Source organism: Bubalus bubalis, chromosome 12, assembly GCF_019923935.1.
Source record: "Bubalus bubalis isolate 160015118507 breed Murrah chromosome 12, NDDB_SH_1, whole genome shotgun sequence".
NCBI classification, from domain to species: domain Eukaryota; kingdom Metazoa; phylum Chordata; class Mammalia; order Artiodactyla; family Bovidae; genus Bubalus; species Bubalus bubalis.
In genome coordinates, this window is record NC_059168.1 from 97,973,643 (window position 1) to 97,999,708 (window position 26,066).

The window sequence follows — 26,066 nt, forward strand, 5'->3', positions numbered from 1 at the left end:
GGGGGAACGTGAACGTTTCCATCAAACATACCTTGTTCCTTGCCCTTTCTGTGCCCTCTCCCTGAACACTTCTTTTCAACTCCTATTCATCCTTCAAAGCCCTGTTGGGAAAATCTCATCAGAACCCATCCAGCTGTGCTCTAGGTGAGAGACCCACTATAGGTGCAGGAAAGAAACCTAATGTGTGGGGTGAGATGATTTGGCAACAGAGAGCCTCACTGTCTTCCCCAAGGCACTATGGTGTACGGTTAGGTCCCAGGCTCAAGCCCCTGTTACTCATTTCTGAGCTGTGTTACTCAGGCAAATTCCTTCACCTGCCAGCGCCCCAGTCTTCTCAGCTGTGAAATGGGGCTAATAGGAGAGCCTGCTTCATCGGGCTTTTGTGCAGGTTAAGTCTGATAGTACACATAACAGGCCTAGAGCAGTGATCTGGCCTTCATCTCCACCTTTGTCCCGGGTATTAAAGTCAGTTTAGCCCTGGATGAGGGTCCTCTTTAGCCTCCAGAGCTGATGCCCCAAAGCTGAGGTTGGAGCTAGAAGAAGGGGCTCCAGAACCAGGACGATCAGTATTCCAAGCCTCCCACAGCCACCCAGGCCACCTATGGTACAAGAAAAAGAAGCTGAGTTCAGTAGACAGCTTGGATCTGTCACTAGTCCTGAGCCTTGATTTCCTCATCCGTAATCTGGGTATAGAGACAAAGGGCTGCCTGATGCACTAGAGACACAGAAGAGGTGGCCCCTCCTGCTCACCCTGATTCCTCATTAGGCCCTTGAGCAAATAAATAGACCAGGCTTGTCCTCCAAGGGTCCAGCACTGACCTAATGGTGCCCATGAGAAATTGAGATAGATTCTTTCTCTCCCTCTGGGGCTTAGTGTTACCAACTATCTGGCCAAAGTGAGAACCTTAATTAATGGTCCTGCCCTCACTGTCCCAGGGAACCCCTGTCTCCTGGTTCACACAGCTCCTGCTCCAACCTACCATTCCTCCTGGCAAATGAGAAGCTGCCCCGAATGCAGACTCTAGGAATGGATATCTGTAGGCTGTGTCCTGCATCCCTAGCCCCTTCTCATTGGTCAGGGCTGGGGAGACCCTCACACAGGTGGCCAGCAGCTCAGGGGATGCCAAGTCACACCTCTACCCTGTCTTTCAGCAAGCCCTTACCCACACTTAGGAAACACTCTTTGATTCCAGCCACCCAGCATGGGCCACGAACCCCAGCACCTCCACTTCTGGGACTCTATCCAAGTGAAATACTCCAAAATACAGGAAAAGATGCATGTACCAAAAACGTGCTTGGAAGTGGTATTTATAACTGGTCCCCAAGGGGAAACCACCTAAGTATTCAACAACAAAGGATTCATTAGGGAAATGATGAGATGGCACGTTTAAGGGAGAGAATATTCTAGAACCACAATGGAATGATCATGGAGTCCACATGACAACATAGAAAACTTCTGGGACATAAAAAGTGTACATAAAATTTCCAAATTTGATCCACTTGCATTGAAAAATGCTAGACAATAGCCAGTAAGAACGACACCAGCATGCTAACAAGGCCCAAATTAATAGAAGGAGCTGGGAGGTCATTTTCCCCCATTCTTATCTATTTTCTTTGAGGAGCAGACTCTAGTGACTATATGGTTAAATTGCTTTAAAAAAAATCTATACATATTTGCTCTTAAAAGAAATTCCAACATGACAGGAAAGGATGTTTCAGAAAGTGAAGATCCTCTAGAAGAACCTGGTGCTAAAGAGCAGTGACATTGGGGTTTTCTTTGTGCATATGGTACATTGCATATGTGCTCAATCGTGTCTGACTCTGCAACCCCCTGGACTGTAGCCCTCCAGGCTCCTTTGTCCATGGGATTCTCCAGGCAAGAATACTGGAGTGGGTTGCCATTTCCTTCTCCAGGGGATCTTCCCAACCCGGGATCAAACCCAAGTCTGCTGTGTCTCCTGCATTTGGCTGGCAGTTTCTTTTACTGGCTGAGCCACTTGGGAAGCTCAGAGTGTGTGTTACTGCTATTTTATTCTTATAGAACTGGAGTCAGTACTGTACGAGCATCTGACAGCGTGTCCCAGACAGATGTCCACAACAGTGTAGATCTGGGAATAGCTTTTTCTTGGTAACTGCTATGTGAGATTCCAGCACATAGTCAGCCATGTCATGGAGCCCAGGCTGGTGGACACTGCCTGGCTTTTGTTACAGGCACCTACGGACCATACATCCTTACTGAGTTGGGCAAGTAAGGCCTTGGGGCTGACTTCTGAAGGCAAGGATGTTACACAAGTTAGGGTTTTGAAGGATTCTGCCAAGTTGTGTTCCCAGAAGGCTGGACCCACCTGGGGACCTGTTTGGATCCTATTTTGACCGCTGGTGTGCCAGCACCTTCCAGCAGGAGCAGATTAATACGTTATCAGGAGTTTTTCCAACTGGCTCTTAAACACAGCCATAATTAAAAATTAAATTTTATAAGCTTATAATTAAATAAATCACATATTTTATGTGTAATGTATATCAAATGTACACTATTGTATTGAAAGTCATAAACCCCTAATTATTTTATTCCGCTTATATTATCTGTGTTCTTGAGGTTATCTACGTCTGTCATATCTGGGTGGTGGAAATAGTAGATAAAGCTTTATTATGGCGCAGCCGCCCCAACTCCAAGTCTGCTGAGTTGATAGCTTGAAATCAGCTGGGTGTGAACATTGACACCATGAATATTAACAAACATTAACCCCCCCTGCCCTCACCCACCTCTCTCAACCCACTGTTGACTCTTTGCCAGCACACCACTGCCTTCCATCCTATAAAACCCGACCCTAAAGAGCTGTGAGGGTCTTTCTCTGATGACCTAGAGGAAGAGAGTGTTATCAAACTAGAAAGTGGGGGAGGCTGGAGAAAGGCAAGATGGCCGGGGGCCTATCGTGGAGTTCGGGTACAGCTTCTGTCGGAACTGTGTGAGCTCAGCAGGTCAGAACCTCCACTTCCCCTCCTGTAAAATGGGGTGATAGAGGCAGCCGTCTTGGAAGATACTTGGGAGCTTATGGAGAGCAGCTGCCATATCACTCCCTGATCAGGACCAAGTGATCCTGTGGCTCAAAGGAGCCACAGGCCTGGGGCGAAACCCTGCTGGATCACTTAATGTCTTAGACTCGGTTTCCTGTATTGTCAGTGAGGCAGTGGGAAGAGCTTAGAGACCCAGGATTAGGGACCTTAAAATGCTTTGGCTGGAGTTAGGGGCTTCCCTGATGTCTCAGTGATAAAGAACCTGCCTGCAAAGCAAGAGACAGAAAGAGACGCGGGTTCGATCCCTGACTAGGGAAGATCCCCTGGAGAGGGAAATGGCAACCCACTCCAGTATTCTTGCCTGGAGAAATCCCGTGGACAGAAGAGCCTGGCGGGCTATAGTCCATGTGGTCGCAAAGAGTCAGATACGACTGAGTGACTAAATAACAATAACGACAGGGTACGGTAGGGAGGGGGTGATCATCATTGCTTCTGTTCCCATTCTCACCCCCCTCCCCTACCCCTTAAGGAGGTCCTGGATGTGCCCGAGGTGAGGGGGTGTGCACAGGGCTTTCTGGGGGCTTCAAATAAATGAGAGGCAGAGCACAGAGAGGCCCAAGGAGAGTGGCACGAGGGGCCGGGGTCCCCGACTCCTCGCTAACTCTTGTCTGGTCATTTCAAAAGGTCGCAGAGGCCATGACCGCCTGGAGAAGCCCCCAGGCTGAACCCCTAGTCTGGGCTATGCCCCCATTCCGCACACTTCTTGGGTATAAGCGGAGGGAGCACCCAGTCGGAAGGGTTCTGGGAGCCGCTCACAGGCCCCAGGGAAGGTGAAGAAGAAGGAATGTAATCATAAAACTACAACAAACAGAAACCAGCTTGCCACTGACTTTCCCCGAGGGGGCTTCTCTTATCACCCTCTACTCGGCTCAGCGGCCCGAAGGCAGTCCCCCAATATCACACCACGAGGAAACACAACATGAGATCTGAACCCAGAGCCCAGGTTCTGACTCTGAGACCGTGCACCCTCCCATCCCACCCATACCTCAGATGAGGAACTTAAGGCCCAGAGAGGGCAGGGGACTCGCCAGGGGCTGCACAGCACTCTAGGACCTGGGCTTCCTGGGGAGAAACTGGACGTAGCTGGAGGCCAGAGCTAAGGTAAATAACTCATCCCTGTTTGCCCGAGTCGTTTAGGATGGAAAGTTCTTCATCCTGCCAAAAACCGGGATGTTTGGTCACCCTGTGACATCTGTCTCAGGCGGTCCAGAATCCCCCCCGACCCCAGGACAGCTTCACTGGGTGCGAGTTGGGACAGAGGGAGGAGGCCGGGAACACTCGGGGCCTGGTCTGTGCCCTGGGGGCCCAGTCACCCCCTCCCCGGGTCCCTGGACACCTACTTGTGGGGCCGAGGCTGCACACGACCAGCAGCAGGGCAACGGCCTGGCAGAGCACGCCGCGGTCCATGCTGTCCTTCCGGGGGTCTGCGTGCGGGGCCTTATCCGGTGTCCAGGGGCAGGGCTGCGGACGGGTGCGGGGGCCGGCGTGGGCTCTCGCGGGGACCCAAGGGCAGCAGGCAGCTGGAGCGACGGCGTCCCTGCTCCAGCCTTCTGAGGTGGCGGCCGAGGGGTCAGGAGAAGCGGGCACGGGAGCGTGGGGCCAGGCCAGGGGGTTGCTGGGCCAGCCTTAAGCGGTGAGAGGCTGCAGGGCTTCTGTTGACAGTGGCAGCGGCGACTGCAGTCCTGGCCTGTGGATACAGATGGAGGCTGGGGTCTGACCGTCAGCTATGGGGAGCTCCAGCTCATCCAGCCTGGCCCGGGGAGGCAGGAAATGCGCTTCCTTAGAGAAGGGGCCGGGCCAGGCGGCCTGCCAGGCGGGGAGAGGAAGTGCCACGGGCTTTGTCGCTGGGTGGGGGGCCCTGGGGCGGGGGTGTCTGTGTGTGGTGGGGGAGGCAGTGGGGTGGGAGGACCCAGGCTCCAGGTTCGTTTCCCCACATACCCCACCCTCCCATCCCACCCTCTCCAACGGCTGGCTAGTGGGGTGCATCTGGCAGCCCCGGGGGGCAGATGAAAAGAACCATCCTAACAGCCCACCAAGGGGCACCATCAGGGGCCAGGCCTGGCCAAGGCCTGGAACTTCATGGGGAACTCAGCTCCGTGAACTCGCTGTCCCCGTTTTGTAGATGAGGGGACAGAGGCTTGATGAGATGAGATCACTGACCCAAGAAGATGGTGGAGCTGGAGTTTGAACAGGTCTTGTCGGGCACCAACACTGGTTTCCCTAAGTGTGACACTGGGCTGGCGTTCCCTTGTTTTGTAAGCAGGGAGCCTGAGGCCCAGGATAGGGGAGCAACGCTCCAAAATTGGCACAGTGCAGCAGCTGGGGCTGAGATCTCAGGGCCCAGAGAGGACCAGGGACAAGCCCACTGCCACACAGTCGCCCTGGAAATAAAACAGGTACAACAATGCCTTCCTTGCCAGGCAGTTGCGAGATTTCCGTGGGTCCAGGTGCCATAGCACAGAGCTCTGGGCCCGGCACTCAGAAAGGGCTTGCCCATCACACTCCCTGAGCCTGGGAGACAGTCCCAGAACTGTCCCTTGCTCATTTGCAAACAGTTAGCGCCAACTACATGTCCGCCTTGGTGCTAGTCATGGGTAGCACTTTAGGATCAGCCCCAGGAGGCTCAGAGGAGGAAGCTGGAGCTGCCTGGAGGAGAGAACATTTAGGTCTGGCCTGTGGAAGTCTGGGCGAGTTGGGGTGAGGGGGTAGAAAAGGGGGTGAGGAGGGCATGTCAGGTTGGGCACCAGCCTGAGCAAAGACACAAAGGCAAGAAGTGGCCTGACGGCCACAGGTCAAGCAGGGGTGTGGTGGGGACAAGAGACCTAGAGAGGCGGACTCTGGCCTTGCTCTGGGAGGGGGGCAGTTTTTACTTTAATTCATCAGAACCGGGTCTCAGTTGCAGTATGCTGAACTCCAGTCTTTGTTACAGCAAGGATCTTCAAGTTACAGCTTGAGAAATTTTTAGTTTCAGCATGTGAGAATCTAGTTCTCTGATCAGGGATCGAACCCGGGACTCCTGCATTGAGAGCATAGTCTTAACCGCCAGATAACTAGGGAAGTCCCGGGGAGTGGGGGGCCTTGAATGCCAGGACTTTATCCTGAAGGCCTCGGGAGTCACAGAGGGTTCTGGAGAGAGGGTGCTGGCAGAATGGGCTTGGAGAGGACGAATTTCCATCCCACAGTGGGGACAGAGCCAGGGGCTTTCCTCTTTACACTTGTCCTGGTCACAGATGGAGAAACCAAGGCCCAGGGAAGAAGGAGAAGGTGGGAGCCCTGGCTGCCTCTGGACAAAGCGGGGCCGAGTGGAGCGTGTTTGTGTCTGCAGGAGCTGACCCCCGGGGCAGGAAGGGCGGGTGTGGCTCCTTGGGTGGAGGTGGGGGAAGGTTTGCTCGCCCAGCCCTGCGGCTGCGCTTTCCGTGCCCGGCCAGGCTCGGGTCTCGGGTCACCAGAGACCCATCCCAGTCCAGCAAGGCCAGGAAGGCTGTGACAGAGCAGAGGGAGACCCCCGAGAGTGACTGTTTCTCGGCCTTTTCCTGCAGCCTCGGGGATGGAGAGGTGGGCATCACCAGGCACAAGGTGGCTCCAGTGGGGGAACGTTGGGTGCCTGTGAGGTTCCCCAGGTACCCCCCAACCAGAGTCCATGCCCCGGGGACAGTTAGTTACTCCAATCCCCCCAGAGCTGAACTCTCTCTCAGGCCCCACCCTAGGCCTTCCTCTGTCAGCTCTGGATCCCCTCAGTCACGCCAGAGACACAGGAGGAAGCTGAGTCTCCCTGAGGTTTGAGTGACCCCAGCTGGAGACCCCAGGGCTGCCTGGCTCCAAGCTTCGCTCCTTCCCGTCTGCTCCCATCTGAGCTTGGAGAGGACAGATGGCCCTAGGTGAGGGGGATTGTTATCCAGAATGGGTGTTGGGGCATCTGAGGCCGTAACGGGGACCCCACGGGAGGCTCCTCTCAAACCTCCCTCCCAGGAACTTTCCTGGTGGCCCAGTGGCTACGACTCCAAGTTCCCAATGCAGAGGGCCTGGGTTTGATCCATGGTCAGGGAGCTGGATCCTACGTGCTGCAACTAAGACCCCATGCAGTGAAATAAATAAATATTTTTTAAAAAAATAGAAAACACCGCCCTCCCATCCACCCTTATGCTGCTAATTAATCCCCTCTCACACGGTAAGCAGGACCCACTGGGTTTCTCTAGAAAGTGGGATAGGCCTAGGTGGACCCAGGACATGCTTGAGGGTGACTTCCAGGGAGAGAAAAACCTAAGGAGGGCCTGGAGCCCTGAGCCCAGGGGCCCGTTGGAGGGAGGAAGATTGGGCACCCAGGGCTGGAGAGGGGGCTCACCCTAAAGCTCCCATAGCACCCTGATGCCCCCACCCCTCAGCCAGTCTCATGCTGTGTGAGTCTCTCTGCTCGACTAGAAGCCCCTCGAGGGCAGGGACTTGGATGTCTCTGCTCCACTGTTTCCCCAGCACAGAGCCCAGGAGGATCTTCTGGTCCTTAAGACTCATTGATTAAAAGCATGAAGTTCCGCAGAAGGTAAGGCAGGAGTGGAGCCGGGGGACGCATAGGGCAACTGAGACACAGAGAGGTAGACCTTTGCTCCTGTCCCCAGTGGCAGAGGCCAGTCCCCGGGCTGGGCTGCCTGTCCCCAGGGAGTTTCACAGTCACTGTGAAACGCAGGCGAGGAGCAGCCTTGGGTTAGTGGTCTCCTGTTCGCCCCCCAGATGCACGCCCCATTCCAGTGGACACATCTGCCTCCTCCGGCCCCGCTACCCACCCCCAGCCCCAGCCCTGCACAGCTCAGAGAGGAAGGAGCCAGACGATTCATTCTTCTGGCTCCTTCCCCGCAGGGTCACTGCAGATTGGTGGCCTCTCTGCTCCGGAGGCCACAGCCCTGACCTGGCCCTCTCCACCCAGCCCTTCAGTCTGAGGGTAGTCACGGGTCATGGCCACTGCCAGCCCTGGGCTTCGGCACTGTCCCTCGTGACTTTCCTACACCCTGCCCACACCTGTGTCAACAGACCCTTCACTCCACTCTCCTCCAATTGTCCCACTGGAGCGTGCCGTCTGTTTCCTGCTGGGGCCCTGACTGATACAGACGTTTTCAGGTGCCGCCTAGCCACACGCCAAAGAGACAAGCAGCCAATGGCCAGGCGTCCGGGCCGGGCCCCTGCCGCGGGCAGGTGCCCCTTCCTCTCCCCCGCTGGCCGGGAAGACCGGGGCTGCAGGAGCGGATGGAGCACGTCTACCCTGGCCGCGGGCCACCAGAGGAATTTCAGGCGGCCCCCAGGGACCCCCCCACCAGGCGGCGGGCTGTCTCCAGCACCGGCCTGGAGCCAGGAACAGTTGAAAACAGCAGGGCCAGACCCACACAGGCAAGGGAGAGTGTGGGTGCGGGGAAAGACGGCACTGGCCTGGGAATCAGGGTGTCCAGGCTTCAGGCAAGGCCTCCACGTCTTGTGATAACTGAGGAGAATCTATGTATAACTCGGGGGACTCTGCTTGGTGCTCCTGGCGACCTAAATGGGGAGGAAATTCAGAAAAGAGGGGCTATATGTAGATGCGTAGCTGATGCACTCTGCTGTGCAGTGGAAACTAACACAACATTGTAAAGCGACTGTACTCCAATAAGAATTAATTTAAAAAATGTTCTGTGTCTCAGTTGTTACCTCTGTGCAGTGGGAGGGCAGTCTGCTGGCCAGGAGGAACCCAAAGCTCAGGAAAACAATCGGAATCACCCCACCACCATTCACACGCTTGCCCTGTGCCAAGTGCCACCTCCTGGCCACTTTAACAGGCTGAGACTGTCACATCTCCATTTTACAGTGGAGGAAACTGAGGCTCAAGTGTGCAGGACAACAGGGCTGAGGAGGAGGGGCAGAGGCTAATTCTAATCTGGGCCTGTCCTTCCTCCCTTGACTTCCAGAACATTCCATCCTGGTTTTCCTCCCACCTCCCTGGTTGCCTTATCTGCCTCTTCTCTGGTACCTCCCCATCCTTCCTTACTTGGACCCTGGGTCTCTTCCCTTCTCTGTTTATTCTCACTCTCAAGTCCGATTTTCTCAAATCTTTGTGACCATGATGTCATGTCCCAGCACAAACCCAGGGACTCAGACTCCAATAATTAAAACGAACATTTTGTGAATATATATATATATATACCCTTAGGATGGGCATTCACCCTGTTCCATTTTCTTTCAAATACTGATCACTAGACACAGTATTGATATCATTGCCCACTGTGGGTCTTGGGCATAGAATATAATGCCCTAGATGCTCACAACTCTAAGTGTAGTCTCCTGGGAGCTTCTCTCAAGCTCTGCCCCAGACCTGCTGAATCAGAAGCTGCGTTTAATGATATCCTCAGGACATTCACGTACACATTCCAGTTTGGGAAGGACTGTTTTGGGTGCCCTCATCCAGATAGCTTTAAAGACCATCCATACATTGGCAGCTCCCAGCTTTGTGTCTCCAGCCAGAACTCTTCCCTCAGGCTCCAGGCCCCTGATAAGCGCCTCAGGCTTCATGAGTCCAAAACTGGGCTCTATTCATCCTCTGCCAACTATTCCTGCCTTCGTCTTCCCGTCTCAGACCATGACAGCTCCCTCCTCTCGTTGCTCAAGACTTAAGGATGACCTTGACTGTGCTACATCATTCATCCAACCTATAAGCACATCCTTCGGCTCCTCCTCCCCAGATAAATTTCCATTGTCTGTGGGGCTCCCACCACCCCACAGCTACCGCCCTGGCCACCACAAACACCTCATGGAATATAACAGTCACTGGCCCTCCTTACTCCCACCCGTGCTCCCAGCCCACTCTGCATACTGTAAAGAGAATCTGTTAAAACCAAGTCAGGTTCCATCCCTCCTCTGCTCAGCGCCCTCTGCAGATAACCATCTCACTCAGTGTGAAAGGCAGAGCCCCTCAAATGGCCCCTGAGGCTCCCCTGCCCCTCTCTGACTTCTGCTCTTCCCCCACTCACTCAATCCACCCCAGCTGGCCTCCTTGCTGTTCCTGCAATGCACCAAGCATGTGCCTACCTCAGGGCCTTTGCACCTGCCATGCTCTCTCCCTGAAACTCTGTCCCCCTAGATAACCACTGGGCTTGCTCCTCATGCTTTAAGTTGCTGATCAAATGTCACATGGTCAATGAAGGCTTCCCATCGCATTTTTGAAAATAGTTTTATTTATTTATTTGTTTTTGGTTGTGCTGGGTCTTCGCTGCTGCATCCAGTTGCGGAGAGAGAGGGCTACACTCTAGTTGCGGTGTGTGGGCTTCTCATTGCAGTGGTTTCTCTTATTGTGGAGCACGGCCTCTAGGGCTTGTCCCATTACATTTTAAGCAGCCCTCTCTCTCCCCACACCAGCAATTGGCCCCCTGGGCACATATCAACCTCTGACAATATTGTGTGTGTGCTAAGTTGCTTCAGTTGTGTCCAACTCTTTGCAGCCCTGTGGACTGTAGCCTGACAGGCTCCTCTGTCCATAGGATTCTCCAGACAAGAATACTGGAGTGGGTTTCCGTGCCCCGCTCCAAGGGATCAAACCCACATCTCTTATGTCTCCTGCATTGGCCGGCGGGTTCTGTACCACTAGTGCCACCTGGGAAACCCTCTGACATATCATGTACTGTTTATTTGGTCTGTTTCCCTCCTTAGAACAAGAGTTTCATAAGGGTAAGGGCCTAAGCTTTGCTGCTAAATCCCCATCGCTTAGAATAGCGCCTGGCCCATGACAGGTGTTCATTAAGTGTTCGTGTAGTAAATGAACGAACTTAACCCCTGGGCTACACAACCTGGGGTCTCATGGGCTGTGATTCTGGGTTTCCAGGGTGTGTGTGTTGGGGGCATTCTGAACCCAAGGATGGGGGGTTCTCTGAAGAGGGCAAATGACTCCCAAGGGTAGAGGGAGGTGACCAGGTTCAGAGGTCCTGCCCCACTCTATTCTAAAATAGTGGGATCTATATCTCCCTCTCTTTCCCCGGGAAATGGTCCTGGTACATGCTGCCTCTTGGGTGATGCTGACCTTCTTGGTAAAACCTGACCATGCCCAAGGTCTAGATGACCATGCCCGTGACGACAATCTAAGAGGCAGAAGGATTCTACTGGGCTGGGATTCTAGCACCTCTGTGTTGTAGGGACTCCGAGTTCATAGAAAGGGAAACTGAGGTCCAAGAAGAGATGAGACTCTCCAACACCCCATGAACCATGGTGGGCAACAGAGGTGGGAGACCCTTCACCACAACCCCCAGAAGGGGCAGAAGCTGTAGAGCAAGGTGAGGGTGCCCCTGCCTTGCTGTGTGATCTGGGGCAAGTCGCACAACCTCTCGGGGTCTGCTTGCCAAAGAGGAAGCCCTGTGTTGGCCAGCTGCGCATGTCCAGTGGGTCTCTGCACCCCCCTCTGAAGCCCCCCCACCGTGGAGCCGCGAGGCCTTCCTGTTTACTTGAGGCCCCTCTCGCGGCTGGGAGGCGACAGCCTTGGCCTCCTCCGCTCCCCGCTTCCTTCCTCTCCCACTTCAGTGCCTCCGGCCAGGCCCTCAGGGCCCCCGAGGCCAAGACTTAGGGGCGCAGTCCACAGGGGCGGGAGCATCTGAGGATACCTCCCTACCTGAGAGCGCTTCCTCTCTGAGACCCTGAGGTTACAGAGAGGTGGCATGGTTAAAATGTTCCTGCATCTTGGGAGGGTCCCCAGAGACCTGAAGAGTGACCATTTCTACAGTCTCGGATTGGCCATCACGCTGCCCTCTCAGCCCGCCACTAGGCGCTGAGCACACACTGACTCTAGAGATGCCCCCTCTTCTCACGCCTTCCCTGGGCTCCCACCTCCACAGGGCAGCTCCTCTCTGAGCTCCCCAAAGTAGGGGGCTGTAGACCAGCAGCTTCCTGCCCCAAGCAGACCTGCTGAATCAGAGTCAGCTTTTCTAAGACCCCAGGGAGATGTGTGTGCAGGTTACAACTGGAAGCGCTGCAGGACTCACTGTCCTGCCTGGTTTAAAAACTCTTCCTGGGACTTCCCCCGGCAAGCCAGTGGTTAAGACTCCATGCTCTCAAAGCAGGGAGCACGGGTTCAATCCCTGGTTGAGGAACTAACATCCCACATGCTTCGCAGTGTGGCCAACAAACAAACCTTCATGAGTTTAGTCTATTAGGTATTCCTGCCCCAAAGACTTCTCTTAAATCTACGAAGCCTCTACAGCTAACTTCCAGTTTACAAGAAATTCAAGGGGTGGGGTAGCGGGTGAAACGCCACCACGAGAAAGTGACAGAAGAATCTGGAAAAAGGAATTTTCTGTAGGACCACCGGTCCCTTCACAGTCAGCGTCAGAGAGCAGGAAGGACTTTGAGGTTAAAAGAGGTTTCATGGAATCACAACCAAATGCGGTGTGTGGTCCTGGGTTGCATCCTGGTTTGACTACAGACATATTTTGGGGACCATCGGGGAAAAGTGCATGTGGTCTGATTATTATCTATTACAATGTTACTATTAACCCAGTGTTCTTGGACCAATGAGTTGTGGTTATATAGGAAAGGGTCCTTATTGTAAAGTCATACTGAAGTCAGACTTTAGGGGTGAAATGTTTTCATATCTGTAATTTACTTAAAAGTGCTTTGGCAAAAGTAAAACAATGAGGTATGGAAAAATAGCGCGCCAATTACTAAATGTTGGTGATGGATGTATGGAGGTTCATCATTTTATTTCCTCCAGTTTTCAGTTTGCTTGAAAATGTTAATTAAAAAATTAAGCTCTGGGACTTCCCTGGTGTTCCAGTGGTTAAGAACCCGCCTTATAATGCAAGGGACACAGGTTCAGTCCCTGGTCAGAGAACTAAGGTCCCACATGCTGCAACAGAGATCCTGCGTGCCACATCTAAGACCCAACGCAGCAAATAAATAACTATTAAAATATATTAATTAAATAGAATATATATGAATCAAATTATGTACTTCTGTCCCTCTAAGGCTTCAGCCCTCCCCACACTCAATGGGCCGTCTCCACCTCTGAGGCTCTGCAGAGCTGTCCCCTCTGCCCTTCCAGGCCCTCTCGTTCCTAATGAAACATACTCCTGGTTTCCTTCAAGGCCCCACTCCAGAGCTCCAGCTCAAGGAAACTCCTGCCACCCGGGCCCCCTCTGGTCTGGGTGGAGTAGCTCGGGTGGAATTTTGTGAATATGGCCGCCCTTGTTCCGAGAGCCACCGCACATGGACCAGGGGGTTTGTGACCCCGTCTTCCGAGCATAGCAGTTGCTCTGGAAAGTAGAATGAACAAACGTGAATGAAGGAAACCCTCACAGGGAGGTTTGTGGTGGCAAGGATGGGTGGAGCTGTTAAAAAGTTTGTGTTTTTTTTTCAAATTCTCAAGGGTTTTTTGTTTTGTTTTTTATTAATAAAGTGATTCCATGGTGAATAGTTTGGGTCAGCTTAGGTTTTCATAAACTAAAGACATATCTGAATTAATGAAGCTGTACTTAAAAAGTAAAGGTAATGAAGATGATTTTGTCAGGTAGATTTCTCTTAGCTTTGTATCATTTGGGGCGTGTTTTTCCACTTACCCTCACACTGATAATGACAACCTCAACAGAGGAGGTGCGTGCATGCCTGTGTGTGTTTTATCCCAGTTTGATAGATGCTCAGACAGTAAAGAATCTGCCTGCAATGAAGGAGACCTGGGTTCAGTCCCTGGGTCAGGAAGATCCCCTGGAGAAGGGAATGGCAACCCACTCCAGTATTCTTGCCTGCAGAATTCCATGGACAGAGAAGTCTGGCAGGCTAGAGTCCATGGTGTCTCAGAGAGTCGGACCTGACTGAATGACTACACTTTCACTTTCCTTTTGACAGATTCAACAAGGAGACCCCGAGGTTTGAGGTCACAGAACGAGTAGGGACTCCTTTGCGTGCCCTGGTTGGCGTGGCTCACAGACTAACCAGCCGCAGAAGACCAATCTGTACCCCACCCAGGGCTTCATGGTGCGGGCCTTCTAGAACCTATCTCCCCTATTATCTACCAATTTCATGTTCTTCTTTCAATAGACTCACTTTTTATAACTTAAATATGTTTATTTTAAAGGAAAGTTTAAATAATGACTATAAATGGAAAACCAGCCGCACGTGCCATAAATAGAAAGGGACACACACACGGGTGGCCCTCACCCCACCCAGGATTCCGTCCCAGCCGGGGGTGCCCTGCTGGAGACTCTCTTGGCTTTAAAGGGAGCCAGCTGGGCTTGGGACAGGGGTTAGGGACACGCGAGCACCAAGGGAGATGCTCTCCATGATGAGGTCAAGGCGTGAAAGAGAACAGAAGAGGGAAGATAGTTCTCCAGGGGGATTCTGGGGGATTCTGAGGCATTCCCAAAGCATCCTGCCAAGGCTGCTCTGGTCTGTGGTTCCACAGGCTGCGGTACTGACCACTCACACCCCTGCTCGGTGTGTTCTTGTCCTAACCTTGGTTGGGGGGTAGAGGGAGGAGCACTGAGCCTAATTCAGATTTGGAAACGGGCTTGGGGAGGGAAGGTTGTGACCTGTCCAGGGCTGCATGGTGGGACATCCTGCAGGTCTCACCTCCAGGGAGGCACCCTTGACCATGACCCCCCTTCATTCCCAGTGCCCTGTCCAGACCCTCAGAGCGTCTCGCGCCAAGGAGGCCAACTCACTGCCCACCCAGCCAGCTGATGTGTTCTGCCCTCCCTGCCCAGGGAGCCCCTACCCCCACCCCCAGCCCATGACCATGCTGCCTGCTCCAGCCCTGTCCCCAGCGACGGTTTGGAACAGAAAACATGCTCAGAGAGCTGAGGGGCTCAGGGCCAAGGTCACACAGCAAGGATACAGGGGAAGCCAGGCCAGGGCTCAGCTCTGCCTGACCATGAGCCCCTGAGAACCAGGACCCCACCTCCATCACCCAGCGTCCCCCGGCCTGGCACAGCCTGTGCCCAGCACACCCCTGTGTGTGGGGGGATTTTCCACTGGAGCAAGGAGAGGGGCGCCAGCTGAAGTGTGTTGAGAGGGGCCCCAACAAGGAACCAGAGGGGGAGGGGCTGGGGACTCAAGGCTGGGGCGTCCACACCCTGTGAATCAACCCTGATGGAAGCAAAGAAAAAGGAATAAAACTGAATGTCCTTGGAAACTCCTTTAGTGCTCGGCTGTCCATGAAAACAGGATAAAGTGGCTTCCTCTGCCTGTGCTCAGCCGGGCAGGGTGGAGGCGCTGAGCTCAGGCCAGGAAGGCCTCAAGTCAGGACGAGGGTGGGGTGGGGCTCTCGCTGGGGAGGGGGCTCCAGCTTGGCTACTTGAGGGCGTCCAGGTGGGTGCAGACCTGGGAGAAGACATTGTCCACAGAGCCTTCAGCATTGACCTGTAGGGAGATGGGCCATGAGGGCAGGAGGCCTACGGGGCTTGGTGAGGAGGCTGGGTGGACCCCACCAAGGCAGGGGGCTGACCCCACCCCCAGAGGCCAAGCCAGGCTCCCCAAGCCCAGCCACAGTGGACAGCAGCCTCTTGTCCAACCAGTGAGGGAAACCAAGGCCCAATCAGGAGGGCTGTCCCAAGGTGACAGCAATTGGAGGCCATGCCAGGCAAAGACCCAGGTTTTCTCTTGGGCCCGCACCTTGCGAACAATGCCGCGTTTCTCGTAGAAGGCGATGACGGGCTCTGTGGCCTTGTAGTAGGTTTCCAGACGCTTCTTGATGGTCTCTTCGTTGTCGTCCACACGTCCACTGGTCTCTCCGCGCTTCAGGAGCCGCTTGATCATGGTCTCAGGGCTGGCGTCCACATAGAGCAGTAGCGTGGGCTGTGCGATCTGTGGGCAGGGTGCTGTTTACAGAAGGTCCATTCCTGCCCCCTGGGGCCACCTTCTCCTCCACGTTCCACTTCTGAGGCCCACCTGAAACCCACCCATTCCTTCCAGCCCTTCCTTCCCCAAGGCAGCCTGAGGAAGCTTGCTCAAACCGATCTGCCCTGCCCCTCCCCTGCTCACACCTCTTCCACGGCTCCCCAGCGCCCTCAGGAGAAAGTCCTAACTCCTCACCTGCCCTGCCCTCCTCATCTCATGCTCCTCATGCCTTTGCTGTCCTGGCTTTGGCCACATGACTAGCTGTGGTCAGGCTCTCATCCCCTCCTCACCAGGCCTCTGCTCGTTCTGGGAACCTCAGTCAGAAACCCTTTCCCTCAACACCAAGGGCTCGCCTTCCGATTTGAGCTAAAATCTCATTCCTCTAGGGCAGTCTTCTCAGATGCCCCCTCCCCCACCCCAACTACGACCCCAGCTCTCTGGGATGCTCTCCCTGGTGGCTCAGATAGTAAAGAATCTGCCTGCAATGCAGGAGACTTGGGTTCGATCCCTGGGTAGGGAAGATCCCCTGGAGAAGGAAATGGCAACCCACTCCAGTATTCTTGCCTGGAGAATCCCATGGACAGAGGAGCTTGGCGAGCTATATAGTCCATGGGGTCTCAAAGAGTTGGACAAGACTGAGCGACTAACACGCTCTTTCACTTTCTTGCAATCAGTCTCCGTTACTTCTGCCTTGAGTTGTCTCAGGAGTGTGTGCGTGAGTGCTCAGTTGCTTCAGACTCTGCAACCACATGGACTGTAGCCTACCAGGCTCCTCTGTCCATGGGATGATCCCAGAACGAATACTGGAGTGGGCTGGGTTGTCATTGCCTCCTTCAAGGGATCTTCCCAACCCAGGGATCGAACCCTCATCTCTTGCAGCTCCTGCATTGGCAGGCAGAGCCATGGAGCTACCTGGGAAGCCTTGCCTCTGGTTATTTACTTAACATCCCTCTCCCAGGCAGGCTGGAGCCCCTGAAGGCAGGTAGATACATCTTATACCTGCAGGGCTGACGCGAACCTGACAAAGGAACAGGGCTGAGTGAAGGGGCGAGGGGCTGCTTAGCTCTGGGGGTTCTCAACAACGTCACTGTCATTGGAACAAGCATTTCATCTGCGGAGAAGGTTTGGAAGGACCAGGTCGACCAGTCCTCCTTCAGTGAGGCCCAGGCGCCACCTGGTGGCCAGAGCCAAGCACACCAGGTGTCCAGAGGCTGGAGGACACAGTGGAGCTGGGCCCTGTGCCAAGTCCAGCACCCACAATATCACCCACAACAGCCCCAGAAAGTTTGGGGTCTTTCATTGACCACATTTTCTAGACGTGATTGTCACGGCCTGAAGTGACATCACAAACCTGGTACATCGGGACATGCTCAGGGCTGCCTGGCATCGGACTTCAGGATCCATGGCCTCCTAGCTTGAAGGAAGCCCAGCCAATCCCCATCTCACAGATAGGGAAACTGAGTCCCAGGCCAGGATAGACACTTTCTTGAGGTCCTGCAGCCTCTTAGAGGTCGAGAAATACAGTGTTGGGACTCTCCTGGTGGTCCAATGGCTAAGACTCCTTACTCCTGATGCAGGGGGCTCAGGTTTGATCCCTGATCAGGGAACTAGAACCCATAAGCTGCAAATAAAAGCCCAAATGCTGCAGTTAAAGATCCCGTGTGTTGCAACTAAGACCTAGAGCAGCCAAAAACATTTTTTTTAAGAAATATGGTATATTCCTACTGGGTGAGGCTCAAAGCTGTGGAAGCCCAAAGATGGCCCAGTCTCACAGAGATGGGCACTAGAGATGGAAGTCTGTCCTACCCCAGCCCCCTAAGATGTCAAGTCCTCCCCATATATGGCCCTGCTGCTGACAGCTGCCCCTGAGTCCCCATCCGCCCTTGCTGACCTCTCCCTCCTCCTGAGAACTCGCAGTTTCCTCTGTTTCCCCATATGGCCTGTGACGTCAGAGATACTGGCATACATCAGAGGCGTGTTTATGTGTGTACACTTGCGTGTGTATGTGTGTACATCTGTACGTGTGTGTACATGTGTACAGTCTCTGTGTATACCTGAGTACATCCGTGTGTATCTGTACGTGTGTACATACGCCTCTGCCTTGTGCTCATGTGTCTGTCAGTACTTGTGTGTACATGAACCTGTGCTTGTATGTACCTGTGGTCACCTACCTGTACATGTGTGTGTTTGGGTGAGGTGTTCCCACCCTGGAGAAGATCCTCCTGGAGGGCACTCGTGCCAGGCAGCTCAGAGCCCTCCTCTTCAAGGCTGTCTCTGTCCAGCCAGACTTCCTGTGGTGCCTGGAAGGGGACTAGACTCCCCACATGGCATTCAAGACCTCAGCCAGGCCTGCACCTCCCTCCCCATGGTACTCCGAGTTGCCCTGCGCCACAGACTCTGTTCTCCCCACATCCCCTGACCTTCCATGCTGCTTCTTGCCCCTCTGAATGTGTGTTCACGGGGTGCCAAGCCCCACTTTTGAAGGTGCATTCTCTCTAACCCCCATGCTACTTTTCAAGGATAATGTCTGTCCCCATTTTGCAGTTGGAGACACGGAGGTTCAGAGAGGCAGAATGATTGGCCCAAGGCCTCAAACAGCTGAATGGGAACCCGTGGCCAGGTTTGTGAACTCCCCAGCCTGCTGCCTCCTCTTCTACTCATTTTCCTTTAGACTTCAGAAAGGCCTCCAAAGAGTCATTCCTGGGCTTCCTCCTTGCCCACCCCGCCACCCTCCGACGGTCAGTCTATCTCTCTCTCGTCTCAAAACTGCCCATCACGGCAGCTCCTGCCTGCCCGCTCCGTGTCACAGCATCCCAGGGTTGCACTTACCCTCTGCTCAAACTCCTCCCCCTGCTGCACTTCCCGGGGGTAGCCGTCGATCAGAAAGCCTTTGGAAGTATCTACCTTGGCCACCATGGCGTCTCGGAGCATGTCCAGCACTGTCTCCTGGAGGCACAGCAAAAGAAGCGGGGGTCATGAGCCCCTCTTCTCCAGGCCCTGCTCGAGCCTCTGCACAAGCCAGCCCACAGTTAGAAATGCTCTCTGCCCTAACACAGATTTCCCAAACAAGCTGCCCTCTCCAGGAAGCCTTCTCTGAATTGCGAAGACTTAACTGATTGATCAGGCCATTCATTCATTCATCCATTCATTTCTTCATTCACTCAATAATATGACTGGGCCCCTCCTTCCAGCCTCCTGTCTGAGCCCTGAGGACACAGCTCTGAACAAAGTAGACCTTCCCTGTCCTCAGCACACTCACAGTCTGCTGAGGGGACAGACCATTACACAGTTCATTTATAGTTTGCAAGAATGACATGGGCTATATACTGACAAAGAAGCAGGGGTGGGAGTCTAAAGTGGGGGGCGGGAGTCTAAAGTGGGGGGGAGGGTCTTGGCCCAAATCTGAGGGAGTCAGCAAGGTCTGAAAGCTGAGGAAGAAGGAACATTCCAGGCAGGAAGGAGTGTGATGAATGTGAGGGGATAGAAAGGCCAGGGTGCAGGGAGGGTGGAGAGCTGGGGCCAGGGGTGAAGACTCGGGGGTGTAGGGAGGGGTGCTGAAGGGGGTCAGCAGGCAGGTCCTGGAGGCTCTTGGGAGCTTCTGGAAGGAATTTTCTGCCAACGGCAATGAAGACTCTCAGGAGGGTTCAGAGCCAGGGAAGGTCATGGTCAGCCCTGCCGGTGTGTCATGGGCTTTGCTGGCTGGTGTCCACGCAGGGCCACCACCTCCCCCCACAACCCTCACCCCGCCGGGGCCCACTCACCAGTGGCACCAGCTGCCCCTTCTCCATGATTTCTGACAGCATCTTGCCCCTAGCCGAGCCCGAGCTGACCTCAGCCCTCAGGAGGTCTCCGGTGGAGAGGTGGGTGTAGCCGTACTTCTGCACGATCTTCTCACACTGGGTGCCCTTCCCCGAGCCGGGCCCGCCTGCAAGCGCCCACCCATTCAGAAGCCCCGAGAAACGGGACCCCTGCAGGGACAGGGTGTCTGCCCTGGCCACCCAGAGAGGTGGGGGCAGAGTCCAGGGTGCCCCCCAGGCCCAGGCTCCCACCGGGAGGCCTTTGAAGCCGCGCCCTTCTCGCTGCCTCACCCGCCTGCCTTGGACTTACCCACCACAAAGATGATCTTGGTTTTCTTCAGCTTCTCTGTGGGAGAGAAGAGGGGAGCGGAGCTTGGTGAGTCACTGGACAAGGAGCCAGAGGCACCTCTGAGGTCCCAGGCCTGTGCTGAGCCCCAGGCAGAGGGACGGACACCGCTCATGTTCGCGTCAGAGAGGCAAATGAGTCAGCCCAGAGTGAGGGATACGGGGCGAGGGAAATGCAGAGACCAGGACAGGCCGGGGAGGTGAGGCTGATCCAGGCGAAGAGACCCACAGGGACCAAGGCCTGGAAGTCACGGGCTCCGCACAGGCCGTGAGGGTGATGCTCAGGGGCTCAGACGCCCACCCTCACGGCCCCTCCCTGTGGGCAGCTGGACCAAGGCGCTGGGTCACCTCTGGCTCTAGAGTCTTCCATGATGCGGGGGTCTGTCCCCGAGCAGCAGGCCCCCATGGTCCCGGTCTGCTGTGTCCCCCAGCCTTCCCCCCTCAGGCTCTGGGCCTGCCCATCGCCTGCCTCCCCTAGGCGGTACCAGTGTGGAGTTGGCAACCACAACATATGTTGCCCTGGAGACGGTTGCTGGGGAAGAGGGCTGTGGTGGGCACATGGAACCCTTGCTTAGAGAGGGCGGGAGGGAGCTTGCGTTTCAACCTCCACCTCAGAACTCCACCGGACCGCAGCCCCACCATACAGAAGGGACTGAGGCCTGGAGGCAGGCGCCTGCTGGGACTGGGGCGGGGGCCTCTTTCCAAGCTGCCCGGGCTTCTCCGTTTCTCAGGGAAGTAGGAGCTCGCTGTGTGCCAATGGGGAGGTGAGCTTGGCAAGCTCCCAGGGGTCTTGAGGAGCTGCTAGAATGACTTCCATGGGCTTTCATCGTCTGCGGCCATGTGAAAGGTTACAAGCCTGGGAGTTGGGGGGGGGCGCCCACACAGCCCAGCGGTACCTATGTTCAGAGCCCTGGGGGTGGAAGGATGACTGCTGGCTTCAGGCGCCAGCAGCAGCCAGGCCCACTGGGCTCCTTTAAGAGCCGCCTGGGCCGGGACCCAGTGCCAGGGATGGGATGGGTGGTGTCGCCAGGAGGCGGGCCAGCCGGGCGCTCTGCCCACGTCTCCCTGCAGGACCCAGCCTGCAGGAGCCAGGAGAGCCCAAGACACCCTGAAGACTCAACCCCACTGGTCCGGGAGAGGGGCAGGAGCGTGTCCTTGTTTGCCTTGGCATTTGCACGCTTGGGGCCTCTCCACAGGGCAGGCCTTCCCTCACCAGCGCTGTGCCCCCCCTCCAGAAAGAGCCAGAGATTCAGCTCTATAAATACCAGTGTAGGAGGTGAGCTATGGGGCCCTGAGAAGCCTCAAGGAAGCCTCATTCCTTCTAAAATTAATCTTGGAGCTGGTACATTGTGCGAGAGGCCCAAGAGGCCTGAGAAAGATGCCGGAGGCCCCCAGACAGGTCCTTCTGGCAGCTCCAGAGCTACCTCCAAACCGTCCCCGCATATCTCCCAAAAGCACACCCCTTTAACAGATGGGCACACTGAGGCCCATGCTGTGAGCGAGCAAGGAGAGGTGCTTCCATACCTTCCATTCTGCTGTGATCCAGGCAGCCGAGTCAGTGCTCTGCAAGACAAGGGCACAGGCAGCCAAGTTAGGAGGATTTCTTGGACATCCAGCCTCTGACCCCGGCAGCCTCCCAAGGTGGGGGCCAGGCCCTGGCCTGGTCTTCTGGGGATGGAGGGGCCGCTGGGGGCAGGGGAGGCCCAGGAGGCTGGGAGATCTTACCGAAGTCACCTTTCCTTGGGGTGACTCCACTGCCTCACCTGTCTCACAGAGGGCGGGCCGCAGCCCCTTCTGCCCACCCAACAATGAGGGTGACAGCCAGAGGCGTAAACAGCGGCTCCTGCAACTGCTGAACTGTTTCCCTCCCAAGTCCCGGAAAACAGTCCCTGGGTTTGCGTCTGCCCAACACCTTGACAACGCTCCCCAGGGCAGGATGAAAGCCCGGGAGGTGGGAAGGTGCCTCATCTAGGAGGGGTTTGGACCACGATGTTCAAAGGGACACAGAGGCCCAAGGGGAGAGAGCTGCGGGTCTGTACTTGGTCCACAGCCTGCACGGTTCTCAACTGAGCGAGTCCCCCGGCTCCCGCCCCTGTAATGTTGCACCCAACACCTGAATGCCCTTCCCCAAGAAGCTATTGTTGAGGACTCAGTTCAGGTCGCACCTCCTTCAGGAAGCCTTCCTGGACTCTGCCCTCCGCTCCCACACTGGCAGGTGACCGGCCTCCAGCATCGCACACACCATGCTATACTGGGCCTCTCTGCTGTACAGCAGCAGAGTTGGGTGGAAGGCCCAACTTCCACCCCAACATGGCCCCTGCCCCCTCCCTGCCTGAGGACCTTGCACCCCATTTTCCCCTCAGCTTGTCAATCAAGCCCAGTGCCTCTTGGGACCACACCCCTCTGCATCCACAGTTCAGAGGTCTCCCTCCCTCTCCCCTTCCCATCAGTCTCTCTGGAGTTGCCACGAAACATCTTTGGTTCCCACTTCTTCACTCCTCACCCCCCAGCCCTCCCCAAGGCTCACAGCAACCACCACAGACCTTTTTGCCTTAACCTTTGACCCCGAAGCCTGGGCCAGCATTCCTTCTGCCAGGGACCCCTGCCTGGTGCCCCTACTCTGCCCTCTCACTGTTGGCCTCAGGTGCCCTGGACCCTCATCTCTGCCCAGTCAGCCCAGGCCTCTCTTCCCAGCCTCCCACAAACACAGCCCCTGGACAGGCCCAGAGACCCCAGAGAGCCCCAGCCTCTAAACAGCCCTTACATCATCCGAAGCCACGTACTCTATCGCCCAGCCAGAGGCCCCGGTCAGCATGAACGCCCTTCTCCCCACCCACCTCCACCCCACACAAGCACGTCCCAGCCCTCTCGCTCCAGAACTTCCCTGCGGTCTGTGTCCTCACAGCCACTTCCTTGTTCCAAGCAGGGAAACTGGCCATTGCCCGGCCTCCCATGGGCCTCCCCACCTCCACACCCCACCAGGCAACCTGCAGGATTTTCTCTGACAAGCATCAAATCACATCCTTGCCTGCTTGAAACACTTCCACCTGAGGCCCCCTCCATCCCCCAAATAAACCATAATGTAGCTGATCAAGCCCAGCAATCCGGCCCCCTTGGGAACCCTCCCCTGGGGGCCACTGCTTGAGCTGCTTGAAGCTCCCTCACTCACCACGATCGTGTCCCACCTGCAGGTCCCAGCTAATGTTGCACCCAACACCTGAATGCCCTTCCCCAAGGAGCTATTGTTGAGGACTCAGTTCAGGTCCCACCTCCTTCAGGAAGCCTTCCTGGACTCTGCCCTCTGCTCCCACCCTGGCAGGTGACCGGCCTCCAGCATCGCACACACCACGCTGTACTGGGCCTCTCTGCTGTACTGCAGGCCTGTGTCCCACCCCTCCAGGCCTGGCCCTGGTTGAGCATGGGGCTGGGGCCTCACTCCATCCTCACAGCCGTCTTGGGAGGGAAGTGAGGCTTGGGGAGGAGGAGAGACCTGCTCCAGGGCCTGGCTGGGGTCACACTGGGGGCGACATTCTCTGCTGCCCTGAGCCTGGCATCTGCTAGGTCCTTCAGCATCTTTCTGACCGTCCTGCCCCCCATGGGGTACGAGCTATAGCCTCTTTCCTGCTGAGTGTGCTAAAGGAACGCTAAGAGCTGCCAGTGGCCCTCTGATGCTGGTGGGGGAGGGAGAGGGTCCCCCTGGCCAGGGACAGCCTGCGGTGACGCCCTGAGAGGTGGCCTGGACCCCAACCCCACCCCGCCCCGCCCCCTTCTGGTAACCTAAGCCCCTCTGCCCTGCTGGCACCTGCTGCTTCTTGGTCCAAAATAACTTGGGTTGTGAGGAGTCCTCACAGAGGCCAAGGGTCCAGGGCAGAGTTGGGTTACGGCCTCAGCACCCAGGCCTTATAAGGCCCCCAGGTCAGGACCACGGCAACTCCTCACATGACTGGGTGGCCTGCTGAGGGGCCCGGAAGACCAAGGCCCAAAGGGACCGCGACTTCACCTCAATCACAAGGCAAGACCAGGGCAAGAGCCAGGCCTCCCAGCTCCTGACCAGAAGCAGCTTTCTCAGTGGTTGGCAACTGGCTAGGGTTCAAGTCCCAACTCTTATCACTCAGCTGTGTGACCTTGGGCAGCTGGGGTCCCCTCTCTGGGTGCAAGCCCCCAAGCCCAGTCCAGCTGCTGCTGGAGGGTCCCAGGTAGGTAGCTGAATGGCACTCAGGAAAGGCCCCACGGGCTGGCTCAGGGGTCCCTCTGAACCCCTGCCCTTTCAGGAGGCTGGGGCAGGGGGCCAAACATCCAGGGGGTTTCCCGTCCCCCCTGCACTCAAAATGACATGCCAGGATAGCTCCTCCCAACACCTAGGCTTACCCTTCCCAGGTCCTGGGGCAGGGAGCCCAGTCACAGCTCTCCTCCCAGGTCCCCAGCTGAGACGGGCCAAGGGCAGGGACCTGGAGCCCCAGGAGTGCCAGCGGGACAAAGAGGTGACTGTCACGGAGGCCAGGAGGGAGAGCAACACACACACACACACACCCATCCCCAGGACACACACAGTGTGGCACAGACATCTAGTGCAGAGCCTGGGGAATACCGCCAGGCAGATACTTACAGATCACAAGCTGGGATACGAACACAGCTACACGAAGCCTGAGGAGACCTCGACACACACAGACACACAATTCCCCCAGGTGCGTGTAGCTTCCCGACTCCCAGCAGGGGCGCCCCCGCCCCAACACACGTGCACAAGCACACACACGGGCACACACTGACCTGGGGGAAGGGTGAGGGTGGACACAGGGGCCAGTGCGTGCCCTCCCTGTCCTCGCCAGCCGCCCGCAAAGGAGACTATTTATAAGGCTGTCAGCGGCGCGCGGCATGCCGGGAGCCGGCGCTCCGTGATGGCAGGGAGGGAGGGAGGGAGAGCGGACCGGGAAGGGAGGGGGCGCTGGACCGGAGCGGAGCCCTGGTGGGAAGCCAGGCCATGCACCCCCAGGTGGCACTGTGCAGCTTCCCAAGGGGTTTTCATTCCTCTGTTACTTCCACTGTACCTGCATCACTCCAGGGGGACCGGACCAGGCTTCTTCGATGACCGCTGGGGAAGCTGACGCCCAGAGAGGAGAGGCTCTTTGCACAAAATCCCACAGCAAATCCATGGCAGAGAGAGAGGCCAGAACCGGGGTGGAGGGGACCAAGGTATGTGTTCTGGGGGCTTTGCTGTCCAGACAAGCCCCCAGCCCCTCCTCAGATCCTGCCCTGAAGTCTCTGGGCCAACAGCCACGCAGAATTCCTCCTCCTCTGTTGAAAGGGGCCTCAAGAGCTTCTCTGGGACTGTAACTCCCCAGAACTCCGAAGATCACCCACATATCCATCTCCCAGCCAGTAGCTGCGTGCATGTGTGCATGCTCAATCGTGTCCAACTCTTTCTAACCCCAGGGACTGTAGCCCGCCAGCCTCCTCTGACCATGGGATTTTCCAGGTAAGAACACTGGAGTGGGCTGCCATTCCCCTCTCCAAGGGATCTTCCTGACCCAGGGATCGAACCTGTGTCTCCTGCTTGGCAGGCAGATTCTTTACCATCTGAGCCTGTGGTAGTGTAGAAGATTATTTAAAAAACAAAAACAGCCCTGCCCCCATGCCGCTGCCAGGCGTTCCCAGTGAGGCCAGCTTGAGGATGTGGGACATTAAGAATGCTGTGGGCACAAATGGGGACTGATAGTCCTGATGCAAAGAACAGCTCCCATTAATGAGGCTCACTGGGCACCAAGTGCTGGGCAGAGCACTGGACTCAGACCACATCTGCTATCCTTAAACACAAAGAAGGAAAATGAGGGTCACAGCTGTAAAAGAGCTTGCCTGGGGTTCCCAGGTAGAGAGCGAAGTATTTACCCAGCATTTTTCATGAGACGGGGACACAGCAATAGTTGCTCAATGAAGTAGCAGAGCAGAGATGAGAGCCTAGGACCACGTAGCTTCAGAACTCATGCACTTGACTGCTAGACCATATCACGACCTTGAAGGCAGCAG

The 26,066-nt window shown here is 55.9% G+C and overlaps 2 protein-coding genes across 8 annotated transcripts in view; both read right to left on the bottom strand.

Annotated features, from left to right (window-relative positions):
• ENG (endoglin) overlaps positions 1–4,849 on the bottom strand; it is a 31,886-nt gene extending 27,037 nt beyond the window's left edge. Inside the window, exon 1 of the mRNA XM_006074478.3 lies at positions 4,416–4,849. Coding sequence (XP_006074540.1) covers positions 4,416–4,482 — 67 coding nt within the window. The 5' untranslated portion in view covers positions 4,483–4,849. The remainder of the gene's footprint in view (positions 1–4,415) is intronic.
• A 10,338-nt stretch (positions 4,850–15,187) lies between these two features.
• AK1 (adenylate kinase 1) lies at positions 15,188–25,460 on the bottom strand. Of its 7 annotated transcripts, none has more exons than XM_006074472.3 (7): positions 25,091–25,460; positions 21,570–21,608; positions 20,011–20,046; positions 19,665–19,828; positions 18,733–18,849; positions 15,679–15,870; positions 15,188–15,426 (listed from the first exon to the last, which is right to left on the bottom strand). In XM_006074472.3, exons 2-7 carry the CDS (start codon positions 21,574–21,576, stop codon positions 15,358–15,360), a joined length of 585 nt encoding a protein of 194 aa, XP_006074534.1. In that variant the 5' UTR covers positions 21,577–21,608; positions 25,091–25,460; the 3' UTR covers positions 15,188–15,357. The 7 variants fall into 7 exon arrangements, with proteins under 7 accessions (XP_006074534.1, XP_006074533.1, XP_006074535.1 ...); XM_006074471.3 differs by lacking the exon at positions 25,091–25,460 and adding an exon at positions 24,813–24,930; XM_006074473.3 differs by lacking the exon at positions 25,091–25,460 and adding an exon at positions 24,652–24,730.
• Between the last annotated feature and the right edge of the window lie 606 nt (positions 25,461–26,066).

What these genes read in the sequence shown, in the direction of transcription:
- AK1 (XM_006074470.3), bottom strand. Translation starts at nt 20,451, where the DNA reads ATGGGGGCCTGCTGCTCGGGGACAGACCCCCGCATCATGGAAGACTCT. An exon ending in CAAGATCATCTTTGTGGTGG is followed by an intron (nt 19,829 to 20,010) that starts GTAAGTCCAAGG and finishes GGGCGCTTGCAG; the next exon opens with GCGGGCCCGGCTCGGGGAAG. An exon ending in AACGCGGCATTGTTCGCAAG is followed by an intron (nt 15,427 to 15,678) that starts GTGCGGGCCCAA and finishes ATCTCCCTACAG; the next exon opens with GTCAATGCTGAAGGCTCTGT.